We start from the raw sequence: 22,564 nt of genomic DNA, 5'->3' as shown, positions 1-22,564 counted from the left end.
TTCAAGCAGTCGAACTGCACAGCTCGTTGTAATTTTTCAATTTGGGAGAGGAGTTTAAACTTTTTTTCCCTCAGCGCTGGCGAAACAAATCTGTTGTCTGCTGGCGAGTAATTCAGCACAAAAACAATGTTGTGGTGCATTTCAACCATAGGCCAGAAAAAACCCCAACTCATTAATTTTCCTATTTTTACTTGCAAACCTTTAGACATTGATACAAGTTTCGCCAGCACCTTTAAAGATGTGTTGTATGGGGCACCAATGCTGTCAAAATCTTTGACAATTGTGTTGGCGAATGGGCCAAGTTCAAAATTCTGCAGGATACGTCAAGAAACTTGAATGATTGCCTCAGTTGTGGCAACTGGGTTTGTTTCAAACAGAAACAAGTTCTTTATGATTGAATTGTTTAGTTCACATTTTGCCATTCCATATTATTGCTGCTTTAGGAGGAATGACTAGAGTTAAAAATATTACAGTGATTTTGGACCAAATAAATGTAACTTATGTTTTCAAGACATAAAAATCTAATTTGAATGAATTAAATTTGTATTTTGATGTTCTACTATTTACTTTTTTTCAAATAGGGAATGATCACACCTCTCTCAAACACAAACATCCTTTCATTTTATTAAATAGTAGTGTGTAGCAAGATCTATATTATCCTATCCCATTGAGTGAATTAGTCTGGTGATGAACTGTGAGCTATCAATGAATCTAAAGTTTTCCACTAAAATCTAAAGTGGGAAATGAGTTGCTTTGTTGACTGAATCGTACAATAAAGACTTGCTGTCTGTCTGGCTGGCAATATTCAGTTTATAAAAGCACTTAATAAGCCCCCACTTCTTTTAAATAGTTTGTGTAAGAACATTTTGGCAGACAAAATCCAAACCATTTGTAAGCCCTCGGGGAGTTCCATGCTTGGCTAAGCCTTAGCCGCTAACAATGCTGATGTTAGAATCTGCTTCATTGCGATCAGCTCCAAATTAAAGGCCTATTTTACATCATAGACGTCTCCTCTGATGAGTAACTGTATTGTTAGACCCACACTAAAAGGAAGAAAGAAGAACCCAGGCCAATTAAGCACCTCCCCAGACAGGAAGTTAGTCCCTACATAATCACAGGCAGTCAGGATTGCCAGTCTTTTGTCAGAGTTTGCGAATTCCTTCCCAGATCAATTGCCATTCTGTTCCATTGAACTGCAGCTTGGGGAATGGTCCTTGCACACCGCATCATTAACCTAGATGCCTAATTAGAAGCTTTGCTCTGATCAATTGCCAAATTGATTGCGGACGTGGTAATGTACCCCCAGGGCCCTGGAGAAGATGAAAACACTTTGGGTGCCTTCAGGAATTTGTCAGCAATACCGATGGTGGGTAAACAAAGTAATCAACAACAACACTTGACACCGACGTGACACCGACTGTACCTCGAAGCTCTGTCTCTGCTGATGTGCCTGCTTGCCTGCCTGCCCACCTGCCAAGGAGGATTGCTCTCTTTGTGCTCCCTTTGAGCGGAGGAAATCAAAAGGGCCACCTTCTATTTTGAGATTCAAGAAGTGATTAGGCTGACAGCAAGTCTAGAGAAACTGAGAGAGGCTGAGGGAGACGCGGTTAGATGTGGAAGTCAAACCTGATTAGGCCCACCTGCCAGGTCTATCTTCATTTCATCACCACTTCCTGATTGCTCGGTAGGAGCCCCTCCTTCCTTCAGCTCCCCCTATTTAGCCCCTACACTATCACTATTGACCTCAGCGGACTGCCGATGCCCCTTGGCCAATCAGCGTGCAGGCCTTGGCAGCAGCAGTGTAATTAAAAGTGAATTGTCTGCTTGGCATGTATGCTGGTGAGCACAAGGGTAGGCAAACACTTCCTCTCTCGGCTGCCCTGTCTTCCCACTCTTTCCCAGCCAGGTGGTAGCGAACAGGACCTGTCAGATGAGCTGATGACCCTTTTAATTCTAACCCAGCCGGGGGCCATAATTGATATTTACCAGGAAAGGTTAATTGTAGCAGTGATCTGCTTAAATTACAGTGGAGATCAGGAGACCGGGGCCAGACACCACACTTGCCACCGGGGGAGCTACTACACGCTCACTGCTAGTCAAATGGATTACACCCCACAGTCATCACCGTTGTACGCCAAGATGGAGAAGCAGAGAGAGGCGTTTTCATTGGCTACTCCACATCAGCGCCAGGTCCCCCTCGCCGAGTTCGCCAACCTCCCATCTGGCTGGGAATTTGGAGACACGCCAACTGTGTGGCTTGACAGGCTGCAAGAAAGCAAAGCGTTTATTATAAGGGTAACACTGATGTGGGTCAGAGAACATGCGCTCACTTGTACGGTTACATGTAACTAAAACAGACGCACACAATTATATATACATATAAATCTGATTGATTTATATGTATATATAAGCACATTACAGCAGCAAGGCAGTTCAAAGTGCGTTACATCATAAAAGCACAAAAATCAGCAATTGGAACATTACATTTTGCAAAGTGCCGTCATTACAGATCAAAATGTGTAATGACTTTAAAAGCTGTGAATGACCTGAGACAGGTGAAGGATAACAAACCTTAAACATGAAACCAGAACAACAATTAAAAGGTATAGATCAAATCATATTTACATGCTAGAATGTTCCAAAGTGAAACCCTAATCCAACTGAGTATCTTTGGAGGAACTGAAGTTTACTTATGGTGAGCTATTTTCAAAATCGGATGAACAAACCTTTCTGTCTGGTAGTAGCTGGTAGATATTTTTCAGATTTCCATTTTTAAAAAAAACAACAACTCATGTGTCTATTGTACTTATGCTGCAGAGATATGCTCAGTTGTTGTTGCTATAAATCACGGATGGGCAACTCCAGGCCTCGAGGGCCGGTTCTCCTGCAACTTTTAGATGTATCTCTACTTCAGCACACCTGAGTCAAATAATGAGGTCATTATCAGGACTCTGGAGAACCTGACTGCACTTGGGAGGTGATTCAGCTGTTGGATTCAGGTGTGTTGGATCAGGGAGACGTCTAAGAGTTGCAGGACACCGACCCTCCAGGACCAGGATTGGCCACCCCTGCTATAAATAGTAGGCGAGAATAAAATAAAAGAAAGAGCTTTAGAAATGCCAGCCTGAGAGTTTGATCTACCTACATTTTGGGCATCAAATTCTCCAAGACGGTATAAATTACATCTTGGAGTAATTTACACCAAGATGTACTGTAGGTCATAAAAGCTCCAAATTCAAAGAAAAACAAATCCTATTGTTTTTGTTATTTCAATGTGCTAAATACTGGTTGAGTAACGCTTATAATGGTGAACAATTATTTCCACCCATCCATCATCTACAACCGTTTATCCTTGCAGGGTTGCACTCATATGGCGAAAGGCAGGTTACACCCTGGACAGGCCACTAGTCCATCACAGTGCTCATCAACTATTTAGTTGTTGATAGTTAATAATAGTGAATTAGTGATTAACTAACAGCATGTGGGAGTCTTGGTTTCTGGGTTCTGTGGATCTGTAATGGTCGCTGTGTTTCAGTCAGGTGTTGAGCTGGTAACACACAAGTGAAATTTTTCTTTGTTCTTTATTTTGTTTTTGGAAGTCCTTTTACAGCCAATAATTTAAAAAACACACTTTGAAGTAAGTTTATTAGTGAACATGAAAGCAGAAACAGCATTGCGAAGACCAAGGAACACAACAGACAGGTCAGAGAGAAAGTAGAAGAAACGTTTGCAGCAAATGGGAATGTTGTGTTTGTGACAGTATGATTCCTGCATCATGCAGTCACAGCCACAAAACTACCTAAAAAATAGGTATTAAGTAGTTCTTCTTGTGACTTTTATCAATAGTACCACAAAATATTGTGGTGAAAATCCATATCGCCCAACCATTCACTAAAGTTTGTGGCATTAAAATGACATTTGAAATGATTTAACAAATGTGGATGTTTTTTTTTTTTTGTTTGTTTTTTTGGAAGGTCATGTAAATGTTATATTCCATTTGTGTACATGTTTGTTTATGTGTGATTATCGATATAGTGTTTTTTTCTGACTTCTTTCCTCGCGTGTCTTCGGCAGATCAAACCTTTGGCGCCGCGTCCGGTCAAACTCAGAGAGGACGAGACTTTCCACGAATTTAGTCGGCCGCACAGGAGCAACTCCAAGGAGCAGCTCAGCGAGGTGAGTCCCCTGAACAAGAACCTTCCCTTTTTCCCCAGACCTCCCACTGAGAGCTGCAGTTTTCATTCCCACAGACTAAACCCAGAAACCTGTAAAATGAGAATTTGGACAGAGGATGGCAGCACTGAATGTGCACTGAGGCTGAAATCAGAGGATAGGTGGTGTGGTGCTCTCGGCTCGTAGAGCTCCTGTGCATTAATAAGGAAACCGACATGCAGGAAATGATTAAGGTGGTTACACAGCAACAGCAAGTTGGCCTCATGGTTAAACGTAGAGATGACTTAACATAAATCAGCCTGGTGTGAGCTGACCCCCCCCAACCCCAGAATGGAACGAGTTAAAGGAACGCTCCAATTATCGCCTCACCGACATCCATATGCAAGCCCATTTAGTCAGAGGAGTAGGTGGCAAATCAGAGCGGGAGCCAGGCATCGCCGCGGCGTAAGGAATAAAATAATGCAATTTAGAGACAGGGAAAGTAATGAGAATTTATGCAAAATCCCGAGCGTCTCATTTTAAAGAATGTAGAAATATGATTCTCAACTAATGCCTGTCAAGCAGGAGCCTCCCAAACCTAACGAAACCTGATTGTTCATTTAGCCAAAAAAGCCTGCAGAGCAGGGCTGGAAAAACATGGAGATTATTATTATTATTTTTTTTTCCTGGAGAGGAGAGACATGATGGAAACAACAACAAAGAAAATACAAACTCATTAGGTTCATTGTTTTAAGCTAGTCGGCATTTTAGCTGGGATACAAAGAAGTTCCTTAAAAAGATTCTCTTTTTAAATCAACCAGGCTAATTTATTTTTTTTTCCAATTTTCATTCTTTCTCTTTTCTTTACTGTGCTTCTCGGCTCCTTCTGCACAACACCTCCCCACCCCCTCTGCACCCTCTTCCCTCCACTCCCTCCCCTTATGCTATTTCTCTCAAATTTGTATAAAAGGGTGTCTCTTAATGAAAAAGTCAGGAGGAAGAGGCGGGCTTGTCAGATAAAAGACTGCCGCTTGTTGACAGCTCTGACAGGGATATACGACAAGCACCGAGAGGGAGGGGGAGCAAATGGAAAGGAGGTGGGGGTGACGGGAGCGGCGGTTGTTGTGGTGATGGTTGTGGGTTGGACAGGGGGGTGAGGCAGAGGGGAGGAGTTTGGGGGATTCACTGTTGAAAATTGCATGCTGTAATCGCCGACAGTGTTCGATGTGGCATGTCTCTCTAATCTGCTGCCACATAAACGTTGTAGCCATGGTATATCCATCCATCCATCCATCCATCCATCCATCCATCCATCCATCCATCCATCCATCCATCCATCCATCTCTCCCTCTTTGCCTGTCCTTAACGCTTCTCCTCTCTCTTTCCTGCTTCTCTGCCCTCTTCCTGTCTGCACTCTAGTTAAGGCCTGACAACGTTCCTCACTGCCACATTGTCCCCATCGCTTATAAATATATATGCATATAAATATAGCTTTTGTTTTTTTGAGTATCTTTTTACGGATCCGTGAAATCTCGACGAGTGCGTTGAAAGCGCTGCTAATTTTCATGAAACGTGCTCCGCCACATCAAAGTGGCTCCCCAGCTTTAAGAGCTCTCGACTAATGATGCGTCATGTGTCAATTCGGTAGAAGAGGGGGTGGGAAGTAAAGTTTAAAAAAAAAAAATGCAGGGGGATGTTGTTTGTTCATTGCCATGGTGGGGGTCTTTATCTGCTTATTTTGACTAGGTAATTGTGCCTGCAGTGCAGCGGGGCTTCACCACTGAGCCGCAGAAGGATTAGGGAAATGTGAGGTGGCTTCCTCCGCATGTGTGTCGCGCAGAGAACAGGGTGGTTCCTTCACATACGCCTACCCACACACACACACACACACACACGCACACCCACACACACACACACACACACCGCCTCATCGTTCTCCCGCTGAGGGCAGACGTACAGTCCCCCCCCCCGTCGTGATTCCAGAAGTCGAGTCGAGTTTATTTGTGTAGCACATTTACAGCAACAAGGCAATTCAAAGTGCTTTGCATCATAGTAACATAATGCAAGAAACAAGCAATAAAAATCACATTTTGTCACCAATCATGAAGCAAATACACATAAATTATGTTGATCAGTGCTTGATTTGCTGCTAATCAAAGGAAACTCTAAGCAGGTTGGTGTTTTAGCCTTGATTAAAAGGAACTCAGTGTTTCAACTGTTGTGCAGTTTTCTGGAAGTGTGTTTCAAATTAAAGGACCACATAATGCTGCTTCTCCATGTTTGGACATTAGTGGAATGGAAAGTTGATACAACAGCAGCAGATCTTTAAAGTATTCTGTTGCTAAGCTGTTCAGTGATTTATAAACTAACAAAAGTATTTAAGTCTATTCTCTGAGCAACTAAAGATAAATGGATGGATGAGTTTCTGTCCTTTAAACCTGGAAACATTCTACAGGAAAAAGATGGCCGACTTTGTAACTGTCTTTATGTGTTTCTTAATGTTCAGGTCTGATTCCATCGCTACACCCAGATTTCAGACCTGATCTCTCGTTTCTAGCTGTAACAGTGAAGCTGCGTTCTGACTCTAGACCAGGGGTGGGCAGTCCTGGTCCTCGAGGTCCAGTCTCCTGCAACTTTTAGATGTGTCTCTACTTCAACACACCTGAGTCAAATAATGAGGTCATTAGCAGGACTCTGGAGAACCTGACTGCAGCTGAGGTGATTCAGCCGTTGGATTCAAGTGTGTTGGAGCAGGTAGACATCTAAGAGTTGCAGGACGCCGGCCCTCCAGGACCAGGATTGCCCACCCCTGCTCAAGATCGATCCTCTTCAGGTCCAAAGACAACAACTTCAGTTTTGTTTCCGTTCAGCCGGACAAAGTCATGGCACATCCACACATTGATTTGTTCTGATTGGCTTTCCCCCGGCGGTGGCAGAAATCACCATTTGGTTTAAAAGAAGACAGACTGGACACTCCCCTCCCATTGCCATGTTTTTCTTTCTTTCTTTATTGCCAAGAGAGTGGAGGAGAAGAGGGTGGGTGTGGGGCATGGAAATAGGGAGAGGATTAGGGGCTGGATTTAGCAACACTTTTGTTCTCCAAGGCTGTTTAGTTAACCCTTAAATGTTGCCAGCATCCGCCCCATCCCTCTCGCCATTAGCCGTCGTAACCACCACGCATACACACACTCTTCGTCTGCCACCATCACCTTCCCTCCTCCCCCTCTTTCTCTGGGCGGGTTCTAAATCCTTTTGAAGTCCTAAGCGCTGCAGAAATCCATTGAGAGCCATGTATAATGGCTTTTAAAGAGAGAGTGTTTAGCTGTATGCCGACCCTATGGCTTATGAACCGCTGGCGTTTTAATGGATCCCCCCCCCGTTTTCCCTCCTCTATTTTATTTTTTCCCCTCCTTCACCAGCACTAAATCCAATGGATTGTCCCTCATTATCATTTAAATAAGCCTCTCTTTCTACTCAGAATGCTCCAAGTTGAATGAACTCTACATAGTAGGGCTAATTCCAAACGGCTCCGGCTTCCCGTCACCTATGTGCATACGCTGTCGCACAAACACACGCATATAGACTTGAGCTGACAAAACAGCACGCATCCCTAGAAATATGAGCACACTTTGCCTTCCTTTTTTTGTATTTACAGTTTTTTTGTTTTTGCCTTCTGTGCAGTGTTGCCTGCTCTCTCCTCTCTCGCTGTGGCAGCGAGGGGTGCAGAGAGGTTGAGGAGAGAGGGAATAGCCTTTTGATTCCCACAGGGCCTGCTTTCCGGTTCGCGGCAGGACTCCTTGGTAATCGTCGCCACAGGAGCTGTCCTGCGAATCAGAGGGACACACAGGCGTTGATGAGGGGCTGATGCCTAGAGCAGGTGTAGGTGAATAGTTGAGGGGCACTGGGAGAGTGCAGAACAAGGGAGGCAGGGGCAGCGGAGGTGTGGGCATGTGTTTGCGTGTGTGTGTGTGTGTGTGGTGGGGGAGGTCATTTTGGATTGAAGGTGGACCTATGGATGAAATTGCTCTAGCAGAAAAGTTCCCTCCAGAGACCAGGGGGGAGAAATTGCCAATCTAGACGGAGGAATAAAAGCAGTGAAAAGTGGAAGTGGAGGAAGGGATTTGGAGATTGGTATTCGTGCTGCGCTGTGACACACAGAGAGCCAGAGAACAGAACAAAAGCTGGCTTTTTTTTCTTTTTTACCCCTTGTCCTCTTCCTGCTTTGCTTAGCATTTTGGGGAACTACGTTTAAAAATAAAATTGATGGCGTTCCAAAACCCTTCCATAAATTCATAAAGAGATCATCAGGCTCGATACAATAAGCGCTTGAGGAATCTAATATGACTTAGCTTGGGTAAAGGCAGCACAGATGAAAAAAATAAATAAATAATAATAATAATAATAATAATAAAGATTAGATAAAATAGTGACATTAGGTAAAATTCATTAAAGTTCTATTTACGTAAGTATTACAGTTCTTAAGTCTTGCATTAATGAGCATTATAAAAAAGCTGTTCTCAAAAAAGAATACTGTATTAATCCCAAAAAGTGAAATTAAACTCTGTTGTAACTCATGCCATACAAGCATCTTCAAAGAGTTGTGGTGGAAGGTGATGCAGTAGCAGTCAGTCGTGCAATGAATTTAAAGAAGCCTCTGACTGAAGATGCCGTTGCTGTATGACTCATGGCTAACGGCTCAGTATCCGAACAACGGAGACGACAATAAAAAGCGAAATGTCCCGGATGACAACATAAGTTGCTGGCAGAGTTGTTGTCACTATGACCCATTACCTCGTGGTATGGGGCATTCACCGACCGACTGGATTACTGAGCTTCAACTGGCATTCATTTCTGATCTAATGGTTAGTGTCTCATTAAATCACTACTGCTTAACCTCTGGTGCTGGAAAAGCCACAGTGTTTGAATTTAAAAAATGCGTATTTTGCTAGATGTGATTTAGTTTGGTCGCTGAGCCCCCAAAATGAGCAAATTTAGCTGGTTTTTCGATTTGAAAGTAAATCCTGCTCAGTCAGGTGTGACATCATCCCCACAATCCCTGAGAGACTGAGTGGCCGGTTTCCCCTGGATCTCCTCCTCCGTCCAGGCAGGAGGAAAAAGGAGTGATGTGCGCAGGTGTCGGGTACATGACAGGGTGGGCAAAAGGTTAACGTGAATATTGATAGTGAAGCGTCGTTGCTTCATCATGTCTGTGTGAGCGAGTGAATCGCTCCTCAAAGGTCATCCTTGTTCTCCTCTCTCTCCCCACAGAGCTCCACTCACTCTCTGTCGGGCCGCGGCTACTCGGTAAGTGACATTTTCATGCTTCATAGCTTTACGGCTGAATTACAATCTCCAACGACTCGCTTTATGGCCCCGGCGCTCGACATTTTAATTATGTTAAATAGAGTAATGGAGAAATCATGATATTAGGAACATTAATTCTGGCTGACTGAATGATTAAATTGTGGGAAGGTGTCCTGCACTACCTTGACGAAAAGGGCCCCGCTTTATTGGCATTGATCGGCGCCATTCGCCAGCAGTTCAATTTGGCACCGAGTTTCACATTTTCCTGCGGTGACAGTCAGCGGGGCATGTTAGTGTTCATTACGATATAAATCCTGTTTTCCTTAAATAAGGCAATGTGTGGGATGGCAGCTACATCTAGTCTTTAGTCTTCAAAAAAAATTGGGTCAGAAGTTTCTAATGATTCATAAAAACAAGTGCATGCTATGGGTTTTCTTATAAAACGGTGTTGAAGGATTGCCTGTTTGTTTTGGATTGTCTTACTGGTCACAGTCAAATGTTTCAGATCATCAAAACTGTTTTAATATCAAACACAGCCTGAGTAAATAAAAGTGTAATAGTTTTCAATACAAAAGCAATTTTATTTTTTTTTTTTAGAATTAAACAACTATCCAACCCGACCTGGTCCTCTCACCTAAGAACTCATCCTGGGCATTAGCAAGAGTAACACAGTTCATAATACAGCATCTCTATCAAATTTATGTCCTGGCTTGCAGGACATAAATCTGGGGTTGTGTTCTGGGTTGTTGTTTTTTTTGGCCATTTAGAGGTAGACTTGCTAGTTCTTGACTAGGCCTTTAAAACCTTTTGGGTTTTTTTTTTTTTTTGGTTTTTTTTTGAGGGACATGGTGGTGACCTGCTACCTAATCCAAGTGAGCTTTGACTGCAGCTCACAAACCGATTGCTCTGTCTTCTCCTTTAAGATTTTCCGGATGACAGCAGAACTTGTCCAGGTTCTGAAACAGCAATGCAGCCCCAGCATTGGCTTTGGCCCTGGAACTCTCCCGTGAATGCCATTTGCCCATATCTTACTTATTGTTGAATCATCAGCAGTGACTTTGACTCAGACGAGTGAGCCATGCAGAGTTTTCATTTTCTTGCCTGCTAGATAAGTTGGAAATGCACTCTTGGAGTAATTCTGGTAGACCAGCCTCTCTGAAGGTTCATCACTGTTCGACGTTTAGCTCCATTTGCAGATATTTTGTTTCATTTGGTTTTGTCATCTAATGAAAGGGCATTGCCTCCCATTTATTCTGCCTCAGGCACCTATCTGCCCATATCTTCTGTTTGTTTATTTGTTTTTGGACAGGCTGTACGGAAATGTCAGTTTCCTCCCTGGGGGACTAATAAAGGTATTCTATTCCGAATCTCTTTAAATAGAAGAATGGCTTGTTTTTCAACTTCATGTTGCTGGACAGACGCTACTTTTTTTATTCTACTGCTATGGTAGCAACCAGGCCCAGTCGGGGAACCTGGATTTGCTCCTCTTGCTACTCATATCTTGACAGGACCAGGTTGGCTGGTATAGCAAAGAATTTGGATTTATTTTCCCTTCACAAGAGGAAATTGTCGCTTGAAAACATCTTGTATTTACTCAGGCTATCTTTGTTGATCTGACGATCTGAACAATTTAATATAGCAACAAATTTGTAAATGGGCAAATGTTTTAGAGTTCATTTCTATAGTCAACCTAAAAAAAAAAGCAGTTACTTAGTTTTTATTGTTTGTGAAATCTTTTCGCCTTCCTATTTTTATCCCGTTTAAGCATTTGTTTTCCTGCATTGACGAAGTAAAGCGCTTTCCTCCGCTCCACTGTTTGTTACCATGATGTGTCAAGTCTTGGAATAATGAAGACAGCGCTTGTCCTTTATGTCCTTTGCTAAAAAGGGAACTCATAAGAGGTACTTTATTTAAGACATGCTCCTTATTTGCAAATGAGCGGCATATGGTGCGGGTTATTGTAGCTCGGAAGCAATCACCCAAACAAACAAAGCAACTATAAATGGTTTGTCATCCTTAATCTGCCTCAAAGGGCTACTGTTAAAGCGCCGAACAAAGCAAACTTCAAAAAACATTGATCTCTGTGGAATCGGGGGGGGAGGGAGTTTTTTTTTTTTTTTTATGTTGTTTTAATAGAACATGTCACATTCCTGCTCCCCGGCATCAGCACACTCACAGAAGGATGAAAACAAACAAGACCTCCAAAAAAAAGCTGGCAGAGCCCTTTGGCTCGAGCTGTCAGTTTAAGTCGGAAGGGAACGAGGGAACTTCTCTTTATCCGAAAGGCGAAGGGGAGGGATTCGGAGCGAGAGAGGTGCAGTTTGGCTTGGAGGTAGTGGTGTGGGAGGAGGAGGCGGGAGATGGGGGGGGGGGTTGGATTGTGCAAGCACAGCAAAGTCTAGTAACGAGGCCAGGAAGTTTCATGTTGTCTGGCTCCCCCTCGCCGGCTATCTGATGGTGCTATCTGCAGTGTTTGTAGCCTCCAGGCACCTCCTGGGTACTGAGCTCTGACACTCAATCTGCTCGGCTGCAGGGTCCGCTTGATTTCTGGGGGCTGCTTATCTGCAAGTGCTCCGGGCTTTACAGTACGATGGTTTTGAAGGAGGGCTCAGGGTGCTGGGTCAGAGGAGCTGCAGGGAACTGCAGGGCAGAGGCTGAAAGGCTGTAGAAGGAGGAGGAGGAGGAGGAGAGTGAAGAAGAAAAACACGGGTAGGAGAGAGAACAGAATGTTAGAAAAGAATCAAGATTGCTAAGTGGAGTGTCAGCAAGACAGACCTGCAGTAGTATTGATAAATAATCTTATAAGTGACTATTTAAATTGATCAACATCTAATGACTTACCTCCCTGCAGATAAAAACTAATCAGTTGTGTGTGTGTGTGTGTGTGTGTGGAGACTGTATAACTGACCCAAACCAGTAAGAGAAGATTAAATATGTCTAATTTGATGGAACATTTCAGTTCAAGTTTGACAATCTGGCAAAAAAATTTATGATTTTCTTCTTTTTTTTTTTCTTTTTTTTTTACACAATTTCTCTTTATTAAAATATGACAATAAGAGAAAAACAATCATCGTGTTTTGACAGCATAAGATAGATGATCAGTGAAAAAAGAATTAAGCACTTCTGCCTTCTCTCAGTTCTCCCAGTGCTAACGGCAAAAATACTCCAGTCAGTCAGAAGCAGCCAATCAGAGCCAGGAGGAGGGTCTTGGCGCTGTCAGTCACTCTCATGTGCAAGCTGCTCTCACCTTCCCTCTTGTTCTCTGCTATGTTCACCACAACATAGCCAGTTGCAAATGCTAAGGCTAGTTATCATAGTCAATGACGGTGGTTGATAGGCAGTTTTCCTTGAGTGGTGAGTTGTCTCTCTGCCATTAGCACATGTAGCAGCACATACACAAGGTTGATTAACCTTCCTCTTGGCTCTGATTGGTTGTTTTTGACCAGGAGCATTACATTTCTTCAGACAGCAATAGTAGCACTGGAGGAGGTCATAGATTAACTGTCTCATATTATACTGTCATGACATGGTGATGGTTTAATGAGTTACGGTAAAAAGATATTTTTGTTAAACTTATATACTGCAGCTAGTTTACAGTTGAAGAAAGTTTCTGTTTGCCTCAAACGGTTCCTGCTGTTTTATTTTAAAAGGTTATAAATACCAATTTCACATAAAGTGACCTCTAGCAGTATAATAAGTTTGACATTTTTCAATAATCATTATTAAATTTATCAGTGATCTTTTTAATTTTTACATTAATTGTTTTATAATCCCTACACGAGGAGGGGTAGTTATAGCAGCAGTATTACTATTTTTTATTATTATTATTATTATTATTTGTTTTATTTTAGTCCTCTCTCACCATGCTTTGCTACATTATATTTATCAGGCAGTAATTGCAGTCCGGGCACACAGTGCACCCAGCATTCAAACTGTTGTTTGAAATCGCTGACATTTGTTTTTGTTGGGTTTGGGCCCAGTGCAGAATGTTCTAGGATTCAGAACACATCATAATGTCATAATGGACCATTCAAAATGACCTTCCCCCCCAAAACAAAATAATCTACCTCTTAACCATTTCCATTATGTTTGTTGCCTTGGTTATTTCTTTTCAAATAAGTTAGAAGATAATAAAATATTTAAAGCAACTCCATAATATAGAGTTAGATGCTCTGTCATGTTGAAGATGTTTTGGCAGGAGTGTCGTTAGGTAGAAATTATCTTAATTTCCATAACTGGCAATGGGAAAATACGTTTCCATGTACACATTTACAAGATTAAAAAAAATCGCCTTTAGGAAAAGATCAATTTTATATTCAGTGGTTCCTCTGTATGAACTAAATACTAATAGTAAAATACATCATGGTAATTATTAAAAGCGGTTTTAGTTTAATCCTTACCACTTAAAAAAAGCATTTGCTAGCTGAAGGAAATGGAGAAAAATGTACCTGGTGCGTTGGCTTTGAATGTCTCTTACAGGCCACCGTACAATCTCTCTGCTTGGCGGCTTCAATCTAATTTCAGCTTGTTCATGCTTCTCTGTTATGTTGCCAGGCTTCGATGATTCAGTCAGTCTGAGGCTACCATGTCAGGTCGAGTTTGTTTTGGTAACGCTAACCACTTTGTGCTAATCTGCAGCATAAGATGCTAAAGACAAATTTAAAATTTAAATTTTTTTTTCATTTAGATTTCAAAATGATAATAAAAATCTGTTTTATACCAACTGCTCTCTCTCTCACTCACACAGAGCATAATTTTTATTTTCTGCTTGTACCATGAATAATTAATGACCACTCTTCTTTTTATTTCTTGCGTCATGGCTTTACAAGGGACGTTGGAATTGAATAAAACGAATGTCAGCAAGTCAAACAAAAATCCAGAGGTGGGCAATTGGCAGATGTGATAAATATCTCATAATTTAAGATGCAATGCAAGCTTTGGTTCTTTTCTGTCACGGTAAAAGCAACTTTTCTCAATTGTAATGTTTGAACTATATCAGGTTGTTATAACATGGAATTTGTGCTTCTGTGTCATCACTAGACTTTCAGTGACATTTAGCTAAGAGACTGAAGAGGGACGAGAATTAGAATTAATCTTTGAAGCACCGAGTGACAACAGATAAGCTACGCTTCGACTTATCCTTTCTGACTCAATCACTGTGGAGAACTTCATAGGGAATTGTTTCCCAAACCAATTCTCTCAGCGCTTTGGGTGGCTTCATTATAACCTTAGCAGTGGGGAACTATGTGGGCATTGTTTCCTTTGCTTTCCACCTGCTTGTTGTCCAAGCAGAGATGTGCAAGGGTTCCAGGCAATTTATCACACTCTCTGGGGCTTCAAGATTAAGAACCCCAACATCTCCTTCTGCACCTGGAAGATAGGTGCTGCAGGAGATGCAGAAAATGTCACAAAATCTCTTTACAGCGATCTGGCCATCTTGTTTCTTCCTGTGGGCTGGGGAGATTGTACCTCGCGGGTTGAAGAAGAGGGCGGGGGGGCAGATGGGTTTGGTGGGGTGGCATTTCAGCTGAGCTTAAAAGACAACACACCACTCCTTCCCGTCAGATGAAGTGATTAAGCTCAAGTCTCCAACCCCCAATCTTTTGAAACCACCCAAGGCCAAGATGTGGCTCTTGTTTTCACGCACGATAAAAGCACAGAGCTTTTGTCTGTGACAGTATATTCTGACTAGTCTGTTCTGGGAAGGTTTATCTCCACGGTGTCAGGGAGTAAAAACCTTAGCTGGAGTGCTTTTGGTTGAGCACGGAAGCTCAGCCTCTCAGACGCCCCTTCAGCTTGTCATAATCACGTTTAACGCTAAATGAGTCTGCTCTCTAAACGGAGCTATCTCAGAGTCATGTGTGCATCGTTTAACAGTTGTGTTTAGATTGATTTGGATTCTACGACCCCTCTTTGTTGTGGAGAGAAAGACACTTAGCTTCCTGTCAGATGAGGCTTTTTCTAAAGATCTCAATCAAATACTGGATTATGTCAATTATAATTATCTAATAAAACTTTCACGCTGCATTGCACAAAGCAACCGTGATTCATTGTTGCATCCAGTGAAAATAAGACGAATGAATACAAATTATATTTTGCACAATATAATTTTTGTAGCAATAATTTGCTGTGTTGCTAGTTTCTTTTTGTCACTGGTGTTTAACTTTCTCATTTTTCTTTGTCTCAGAAATAGAGAGACAGAAGTTGTGTTTCTATTGGCCATATAATTGCGCAGTTTGACATTTGGAAAAGAACTTTGCTTAATGGAAACACAACAGTTTCGGAAAAGTTGCAGTGCTTCCACTGCGCTAGGATGAGGCAGTGTTTTGGCTGATTTAAGATTAGCTTGAACTAAGATGGAAGTACTTTTTGGTGCGTTACGCAAGTCTCATAATCAACAACTGGATGTTACCAGTGGTCCAAACCACGATGAAGAAGATGGCAGGAAGTAGTTGGATATTTTTTAATGACTTATGGCGTGTGATTTTTTTGTGCAGTTCTTATTTAATGGACACACCACAGCTGCGCTTTTTCTACATTAGCGGAAATCTAACATTGTTTTGTGCACATCTGTAACGGCAACGCAGTTACTGAAAAAGGCTGGTGAGCAGAATCCGACAATTTCAACTTGTTAAGAACTCTGTGCAGACAGTGAACACAGCGTATGGAAGCTCTTCTGGTCAGGTGTGGAAGTTGTTACTGCAGGACAAATTCTATAAGCACATAGAAATAAGAAGGAATTTACTTGCAAGAGACTTGAGAGAGAGCAGTTCTTCCAACAAATAACGAGAAGGCTCAATGTGGTACAGCAAAGTTGCTTTATTTTGTCCTTTTGAGCTTTCAACATGTGCTGGTTAGGAAGCATATTGGATTTGGAAACCTCAGAGCCAAGACAAGGATTGTCATTTTCTAAGGAATTAGTACATAGACCACTGTTCTGTTTCAGTTTTGCTAGCTAGGCTAATCCTGCTAAGAGCAGATTAAAATGTCATCTCTGTGATAAGTTTCTCATATATTTGTCAAACTCTGTCTTTCTATAACCGTTCTCTCAGACATGATGTTGCCTCTGCTCCCAACATAAATATTTAAGAATCGCTCGCAGCAGAAAAGCGAAAAAAAAATCAAACGGAGAATGACAGTCGGCCACAAAACTCTTATCGGTGCATCGCTGCTCCGTGTCTCTGTCTTTTTTCCCCGCATGCCTCTTCCTGTTTTTTCTCACTCTGCTTAATTTCCAGAGTCATCCTGGTGTCTCTATACCACTTACTTTTCACAGGGTGAAAATTAGAGATGGAAACCAGGAGCCCAGCAGGAGTCGGCTGGGGCCCCGACATTGTCCTGGCCTTTGGGTGAGGCACTCCTTGTCAGGGGCCTCTCTAAGAGGGCTGTCTGCTGTAAAAGAAGAAGAAGGAAGAAACCCTATTTGTTTATCCCTCTGTGCGGTCGGACTTCAGTTCCTGGATCTCGCTGCTTTTCGCGCACCAGGGACCTGAGCTGTTGCCGGTAGCAACAGATAAAAATTGCTGTTAACCACAGCAGGTCCCATAACACATCAATCAACGGGTCTGCAGATAAAGGCTGCAGGCTTCTGGGGCCCTGGGTGAATGGCACGGTTGAAAATCCTTTCCCAGTGGCTGAGCACACAGCTCAGACGATAAAGGCCTGCTATCATTCAGAGCTGTGAGAGGAAACCTCATCTTAAGCTGTGCAGCTCAGGTTTTGTTCTAATGGGGATGCATTAAAACAGCACCAAGCATAAATGGGACTCCTGGAGAAGTCATTTGAATAAAAAGGCGACTCCGTAAAGCGGTGATGACCCGTCCTTAAAATAACGACTCTAACATACTTCGCCCGTTCTTAATGAACTCCTAATTGCTTTTTACCAGTTGGTTTGCTTTAAATACTACTTAAAGGCTGAGACGTTCAGCTGCTAGGGGACCTGTGTGCTTAATCTCTTATGTTGTTATGAAGGAATTCAAAATCACCGCCTGGAAATTACTTAATGTAGGAGTTTTTGAAAAACCTTATGGCTGGAACAGAATCACAAGTTATTAGTGATACTACTACCAAAAATGTGTGTGTGTGTGTGTGTGTGTGTGTATATATATATATATATATTATATTTTTGCATTGTATGGTGAGAAATCTAGTTCAAGTAAAGATAGAAAAATGAAATGCTAATCTAAGTCATAGCTTTATAAAAGATTTACATAGTGAACATTTTAGCATATAGTAAATCCATTTTGGCTTAAGTAAGTCTGTCATGGTAGACCACGCCGCCTGCTGGTACCAAATGATAACTCAATTTTGCCAAAATCAACAGATCTGCTCTGATGCTTTGATGTTCACTTCGAAGCTATCAAATGATGTGTTGACCTTTAGCCTGAACAAAAACGACAAAAGATTAGGCGTTTTCCCAAAACCTCATTTTGTCTTGTGAAGCTAACGTTGTGCCGGGTGTAACTCCCCTCTCTGTGGAGCACCACATCCTGTTGGCCAAAGCGCCTGTTCATACAAATGGTTTCTTGAAGGTGACTTCCATGGATTATACTAATTCTACTGCCCTGAAATCTAATTCATGATGATAGCTTGTGTTCCTGGTAAGAAAGAAGAGCAATAATGACCTTTCCTCATATTAAATCCGGTTAATGTATTCCCACATGAAGCTTCCCGCTATCACCCATGTTAAAGTTAGTCGAAATGAAATGCGGGCTCTCATGGGTAAAAGCATTACTTTTATCCCCACAAGCCCAGCCTTGATTATCATGATTCTTAGTTTGTCCTGGATGCGCTCTCCCCTAACTCACATTTGCCCCACTTTAAACAAATAGGCCTATAATGTATCAATCAAAGCGTGCTCCAAGGATTTGTTTACCGCAGGCCCCTCTCACCATTAAGTTTCACGGACACCGTAGACAAATAAAGTGGTAATTCCACTTTATCATATGTTACATATACCACAATCAAGCGGCAATTACATGCTCCTTCCATTTGTAAGAGCTCCCAGTGCTGACATGGATGTTTTAATGAGGGCTGTAATGAACGCTCAGGGTGTTTGGCAAGTCTCTGAGATGATGCCGAGGCTTTTATGGCTTCCCATTATAACGTACAATTTGCATCAGCAAATTACAATGCTCCATATCATTATCCGGCACTGAGGCCCGATCATAAATTAGAGCTCCAATTACAAACATCTATCTGAGAAGCAGGAATGAATGCAGTGGCAGCCCACCATTTGCAGACAGACGGGATTGAAAGCCTCCTGTGGACTGTGGGATGAGATTTCCGTAGAGGTGTGATATTGCCATAAACCATCCTTGTAGGGAAGGAGCAGACCATGCTGCTGTTTCCGTTGTTGCTGTTTTGTTTTGTTTTTGTCTCCGCTGTTCCACACGACATGTTTCACGTCAATAAAGTTTTTTGGACTTTAATTGCTGTCCACGAACAAACAATTCACACTGATTTCAGAGGCAGACTGTTTTCACACTTGTCATTCAAACATATGTAAACCGGCCCACTGAGCTGTGAAGAGAGGGGAAGCCTCGCCTATTGTGCTTCTGTTCGTAACGAGCTGGGCCTCCATCCTGTCCACTCGGCTTCTGCTTGATTGTGTCTCCCTTTCCATTTCAACTTGATGTTGGGTTTCCTACAAAAAAAAAGGACAAATATGATTTTTAATTTAGGTAGTTAAAAATAATTGAATTAGCTAAATTAAATGGTTTGATTTAATTTTGGGTTTGATTCATTTAATTATAATGAAATTAAAATGAAATGGTTTAAATCAAGGTATGTAATTTAAGGTAGGTATGAAAATAATGTATCTACCCGTCCATGCTTACAACTTCCATATGTATACAGTCTGGAGAGATGGGGAGTTTTGAAATAATGTATACATTACAAAATGGATAGTACAGATTTATTTATCACATTATTATTATTATTACATTCACACCAGTCCCGTTTGGTCCGTTTGAACTCTTTCGTGATTTTGGCGCAACGCTCGGAGGAGCGCAGCAAATGTCACGGTGGAACCCGGCGATTGTCCTGTCAGACCGTCAGTTCTCAAAACAACACAGAAAAAAACTTGTAAAAGCGCATGCTGGGTCAGTGTGACCCTGCTGGACGGTGAACAGGGTAAATGACCCCATCTTTTAAGAACGCGGTAGGGTTAATCAAACTTCAGTTAGTTTGACTAGAAAGTCTGGTTTGTTTGGGGAGGTGTGAACGCGCAATCGAACTCTAATTCTGACCAAAAAAGCGAACTCTGGTCCGCCTTAAAACCAAGACCTTGGTTTTAAGGATAAGTTGGAAACGTTTCAGGCAGAGCTCCTGTGCATGACAAGCGAACTGGAGATTGCTCCAAAAGCAGGAAGCAGACTATAACATAGGGCATTCTGGGTAAACACAACTAAAACAGATGAGCAAATCAAGCACTAATAGGTGCTAAAATCCAACATCACTCCATCTTTGTTTACATTTTGTGAAGATGGAAGTTGCACTCTTTGTCTTCTTCAGAGGTTTGTTGTCCTTTCCTTCAGTAGTTCCATGTGCAGCGCCACCACAGGCGACGGGGTAAACAGGTTTTTCAAAGGGTTGATATGTTTGATAGAGAGCAGTGTGAAAGCAAACCGCATCGGCTGGAAATGCAACAAATGTTGCAATTTTGGTTCCCGAACAAATCTACATGTAAAAACACCCCCAGCAACAAACCTGATTTAAAGAGGCACTGCATTTTCTTTTTATATCTCCTAAGAAACTCAGAGTAAACCAGTGACAAACGTAATTAAAAACCCTCCCCTACCAAAACGCTTAAATCTTTTTTTTTATTATTATTACGATCATACAAACCGCTCTCCTTTTTTAATATAGAGACCCACCGTTCTCCCAGGTGCAAACTGTAGCTGCAGATGAAACGAGCAGCAGTGTGTCTGTGATGACTGCGTTGCCTGTAATCTGCGACCTGTGGCCAAATCTTGCATGGAGAGGTAGAACAAAAGGCACACACCAACAGATCGCTGCTAGCAACAGGCAAAAACCCACCGCTACAGATGAGACGAAAGGCCCGCGGGCTTCCTGCGAGCCCACAAGAGCTCTGCAACACTGCACAAATACAGCCTGAAATTAGGAATAGCCGGAGGCAGGCCCATTTCTACAGCAGAGTTAACATGTTGCTTTTTCTTTGTCTCTACGAATTTCTAGCATGGGGTTGTAGCAGGACAAAAAAAAAAAAAAAAAATATATATATATATATATATGTATATATATATATATATAGAGAGAGAGAGAGAAGAGATTTGTTGTTTTTGTTCAAATATAAAGGAAAAGCAGGTTTATTTTTGGTTTTTTATCTCCAGTTATATTCACACCCCTTACAGCAATCTGTAGGCTCATTTTAAAGGTATGCTACTGTGCATGTTTGAGGTGTTTCTGCATTTGCACCTCATAGCAGTTATTACAGCTACTGCTGCTGCTCCTTTAGCGCTGCTATAAATCAAGTTTGGGTGGCTTAGGTGCCCCCTACTTCCCTAACTCCGCCTGTGCAGAGCAACATTTGTGAAACCTTTACAGTAAAAAAAGTTCTACTAAGTAGGTCATGTTCTGCCACTCTCCTTCTAATCACTCAACGAAAAAGAACATGTTTTTTTTTTTGTTCCTTCCCCCCGCTCCGCCCGCCATCGGAGCCCCTCAGCCTCGCTCTTGGGATTTTTAGGAGCAACACACATTCATTTGATTTTCCTGGCATGTGTTTTTTCCTTCTTCTCTCCCCGCACAACACTCGTTAGTTTGCTTTCCCCGTATCTGACGATACACGAGCAACACCTACCCTGCAAACGTACCACTTCCCCTCCTCCCGGTCCTCCTCCTCCTCTCTCTCTCTCCTTCCTCCACCCCCCCTGCGCCTCTTTCTCGCTCACGCCGTCTCTCCGTCTCTCTCTGTGGAGAAGGTGTCTGACAGCAACAGCAGGCAAAGTATAAGATTACAGGAGAAGCAGGGGCAATTATACCTCCAGCCGATGCTGGTGGGTTTATGAGGAGAGTAACTGTTAATGACAGTGTTGTGGTTTCTCTAGAGTCCAGAACACCGCTTAAGCATGCCTGCTGGTTCTGTTAGTCCTGGCAGACATTCTAATTTTTGTTTTCTTTCTCCTCTCTCGAGCTCTGCCTGTTCTTGACACCAAGTAGACCTCATTGTTAAGCTAGTTAACCTTTTGCTGCTGACTGATTAGAGATGAAAAGCATTTTTTGTTGTTGTTGTTTTTCTGTGCAAATACTTGTCCTAAAAAAACCAAACAAACATGCAGGTGTTAGCAACTGGATATCCATCAGCAGAGCTTTGGTTGCTTTGCCACTTCCCTCCTATGAGGTTCACACACAGATTGTGAAGATTGGAGTGCGGTTTATGTTTAGATAAAGGAGCTGAAGCATAATTGCCCCGTAGGTTTCCAGTGTCCAACACAGACGATTTTCACTTGCAGTGCTCCTTGGAGACATTAAGCTAATTTTTAAACACATAATGTTTGATTCTGTTGCTTATGTTGTCATTTTTTTTGTTATTCCCCTATGAGATAGAGATACTAATGATAAACTTATTGTTTTTTTGATGTTGTTGCTTTTGCTCTCATTTCATAGATGTTGTCTTCTGTGCTTCACCAAGCTAAAATCTTTTTACATTGGAAACTGGTTACCAGTTCAGATACTCCCCGTTTGAAAAATTGCAGCCTTGACTTGCGTGAGTGTTGGTGATTTCTGAAATATAATATAAGCACATGACCAGCCTCTTACACTGGGACTAAAATGCTCTGTAATATTTTTTAGTCAGTTGTGTTTGAGCTGCTTAACCCTCTTTAACGCTTTCAGCTGCAGAATTTAATTTAAAGCATCATCATGAGGCAGCAAGCTGACAGAGTTGTACAATTGTCCTGTAGAAGGATTCATACTTTTACAACCATGAATATAATTTGATCTAGACTCTACCATTAAAGCTCTAGCTGTGTGGTAAAGCCATGTCTCTGACTCAACTTAAGTCTGACCCTAATAAAGAAAAATGTTCCCATAGCACAGTGCTTCTCAATTCCAGTCCTCAGGCCCCTCCTGCTCTGCATGTTTT

The 22,564-nt window shown here is 42.1% G+C and overlaps 1 protein-coding gene across 10 annotated transcripts in view; it reads left to right on the top strand.

The window, feature by feature from the left end:
• fbrsl1 (fibrosin-like 1) overlaps positions 1-22,564 on the top strand; it is a 348,347-nt gene that overhangs the window by 142,166 nt on the left and 183,617 nt on the right. For 9 of the 10 annotated variants that reach the window (XM_044112685.1, XM_044112683.1, XM_044112686.1 and 6 more), the window contains exons 3-4: positions 4,075-4,176; positions 9,421-9,456. In XM_044112685.1, the coding sequence (XP_043968620.1) occupies positions 4,075-4,176; positions 9,421-9,456 (138 nt within the window). The remainder of the gene's footprint in view (positions 1-4,074; positions 4,177-9,420; positions 9,457-22,564) is intronic. The other variant, XM_044112688.1, reaches the window with a different exon arrangement.

The sequence above is a fragment of the Gambusia affinis genome, linkage group LG03 (assembly GCF_019740435.1).
Source record: "Gambusia affinis linkage group LG03, SWU_Gaff_1.0, whole genome shotgun sequence".
In the NCBI taxonomy this organism is placed as follows: domain Eukaryota; kingdom Metazoa; phylum Chordata; class Actinopteri; order Cyprinodontiformes; family Poeciliidae; genus Gambusia; species Gambusia affinis.
The sequence above is the reverse complement of the archived record's forward strand: the minus strand, read 5'-3'. Positions and strand labels throughout refer to the sequence as shown.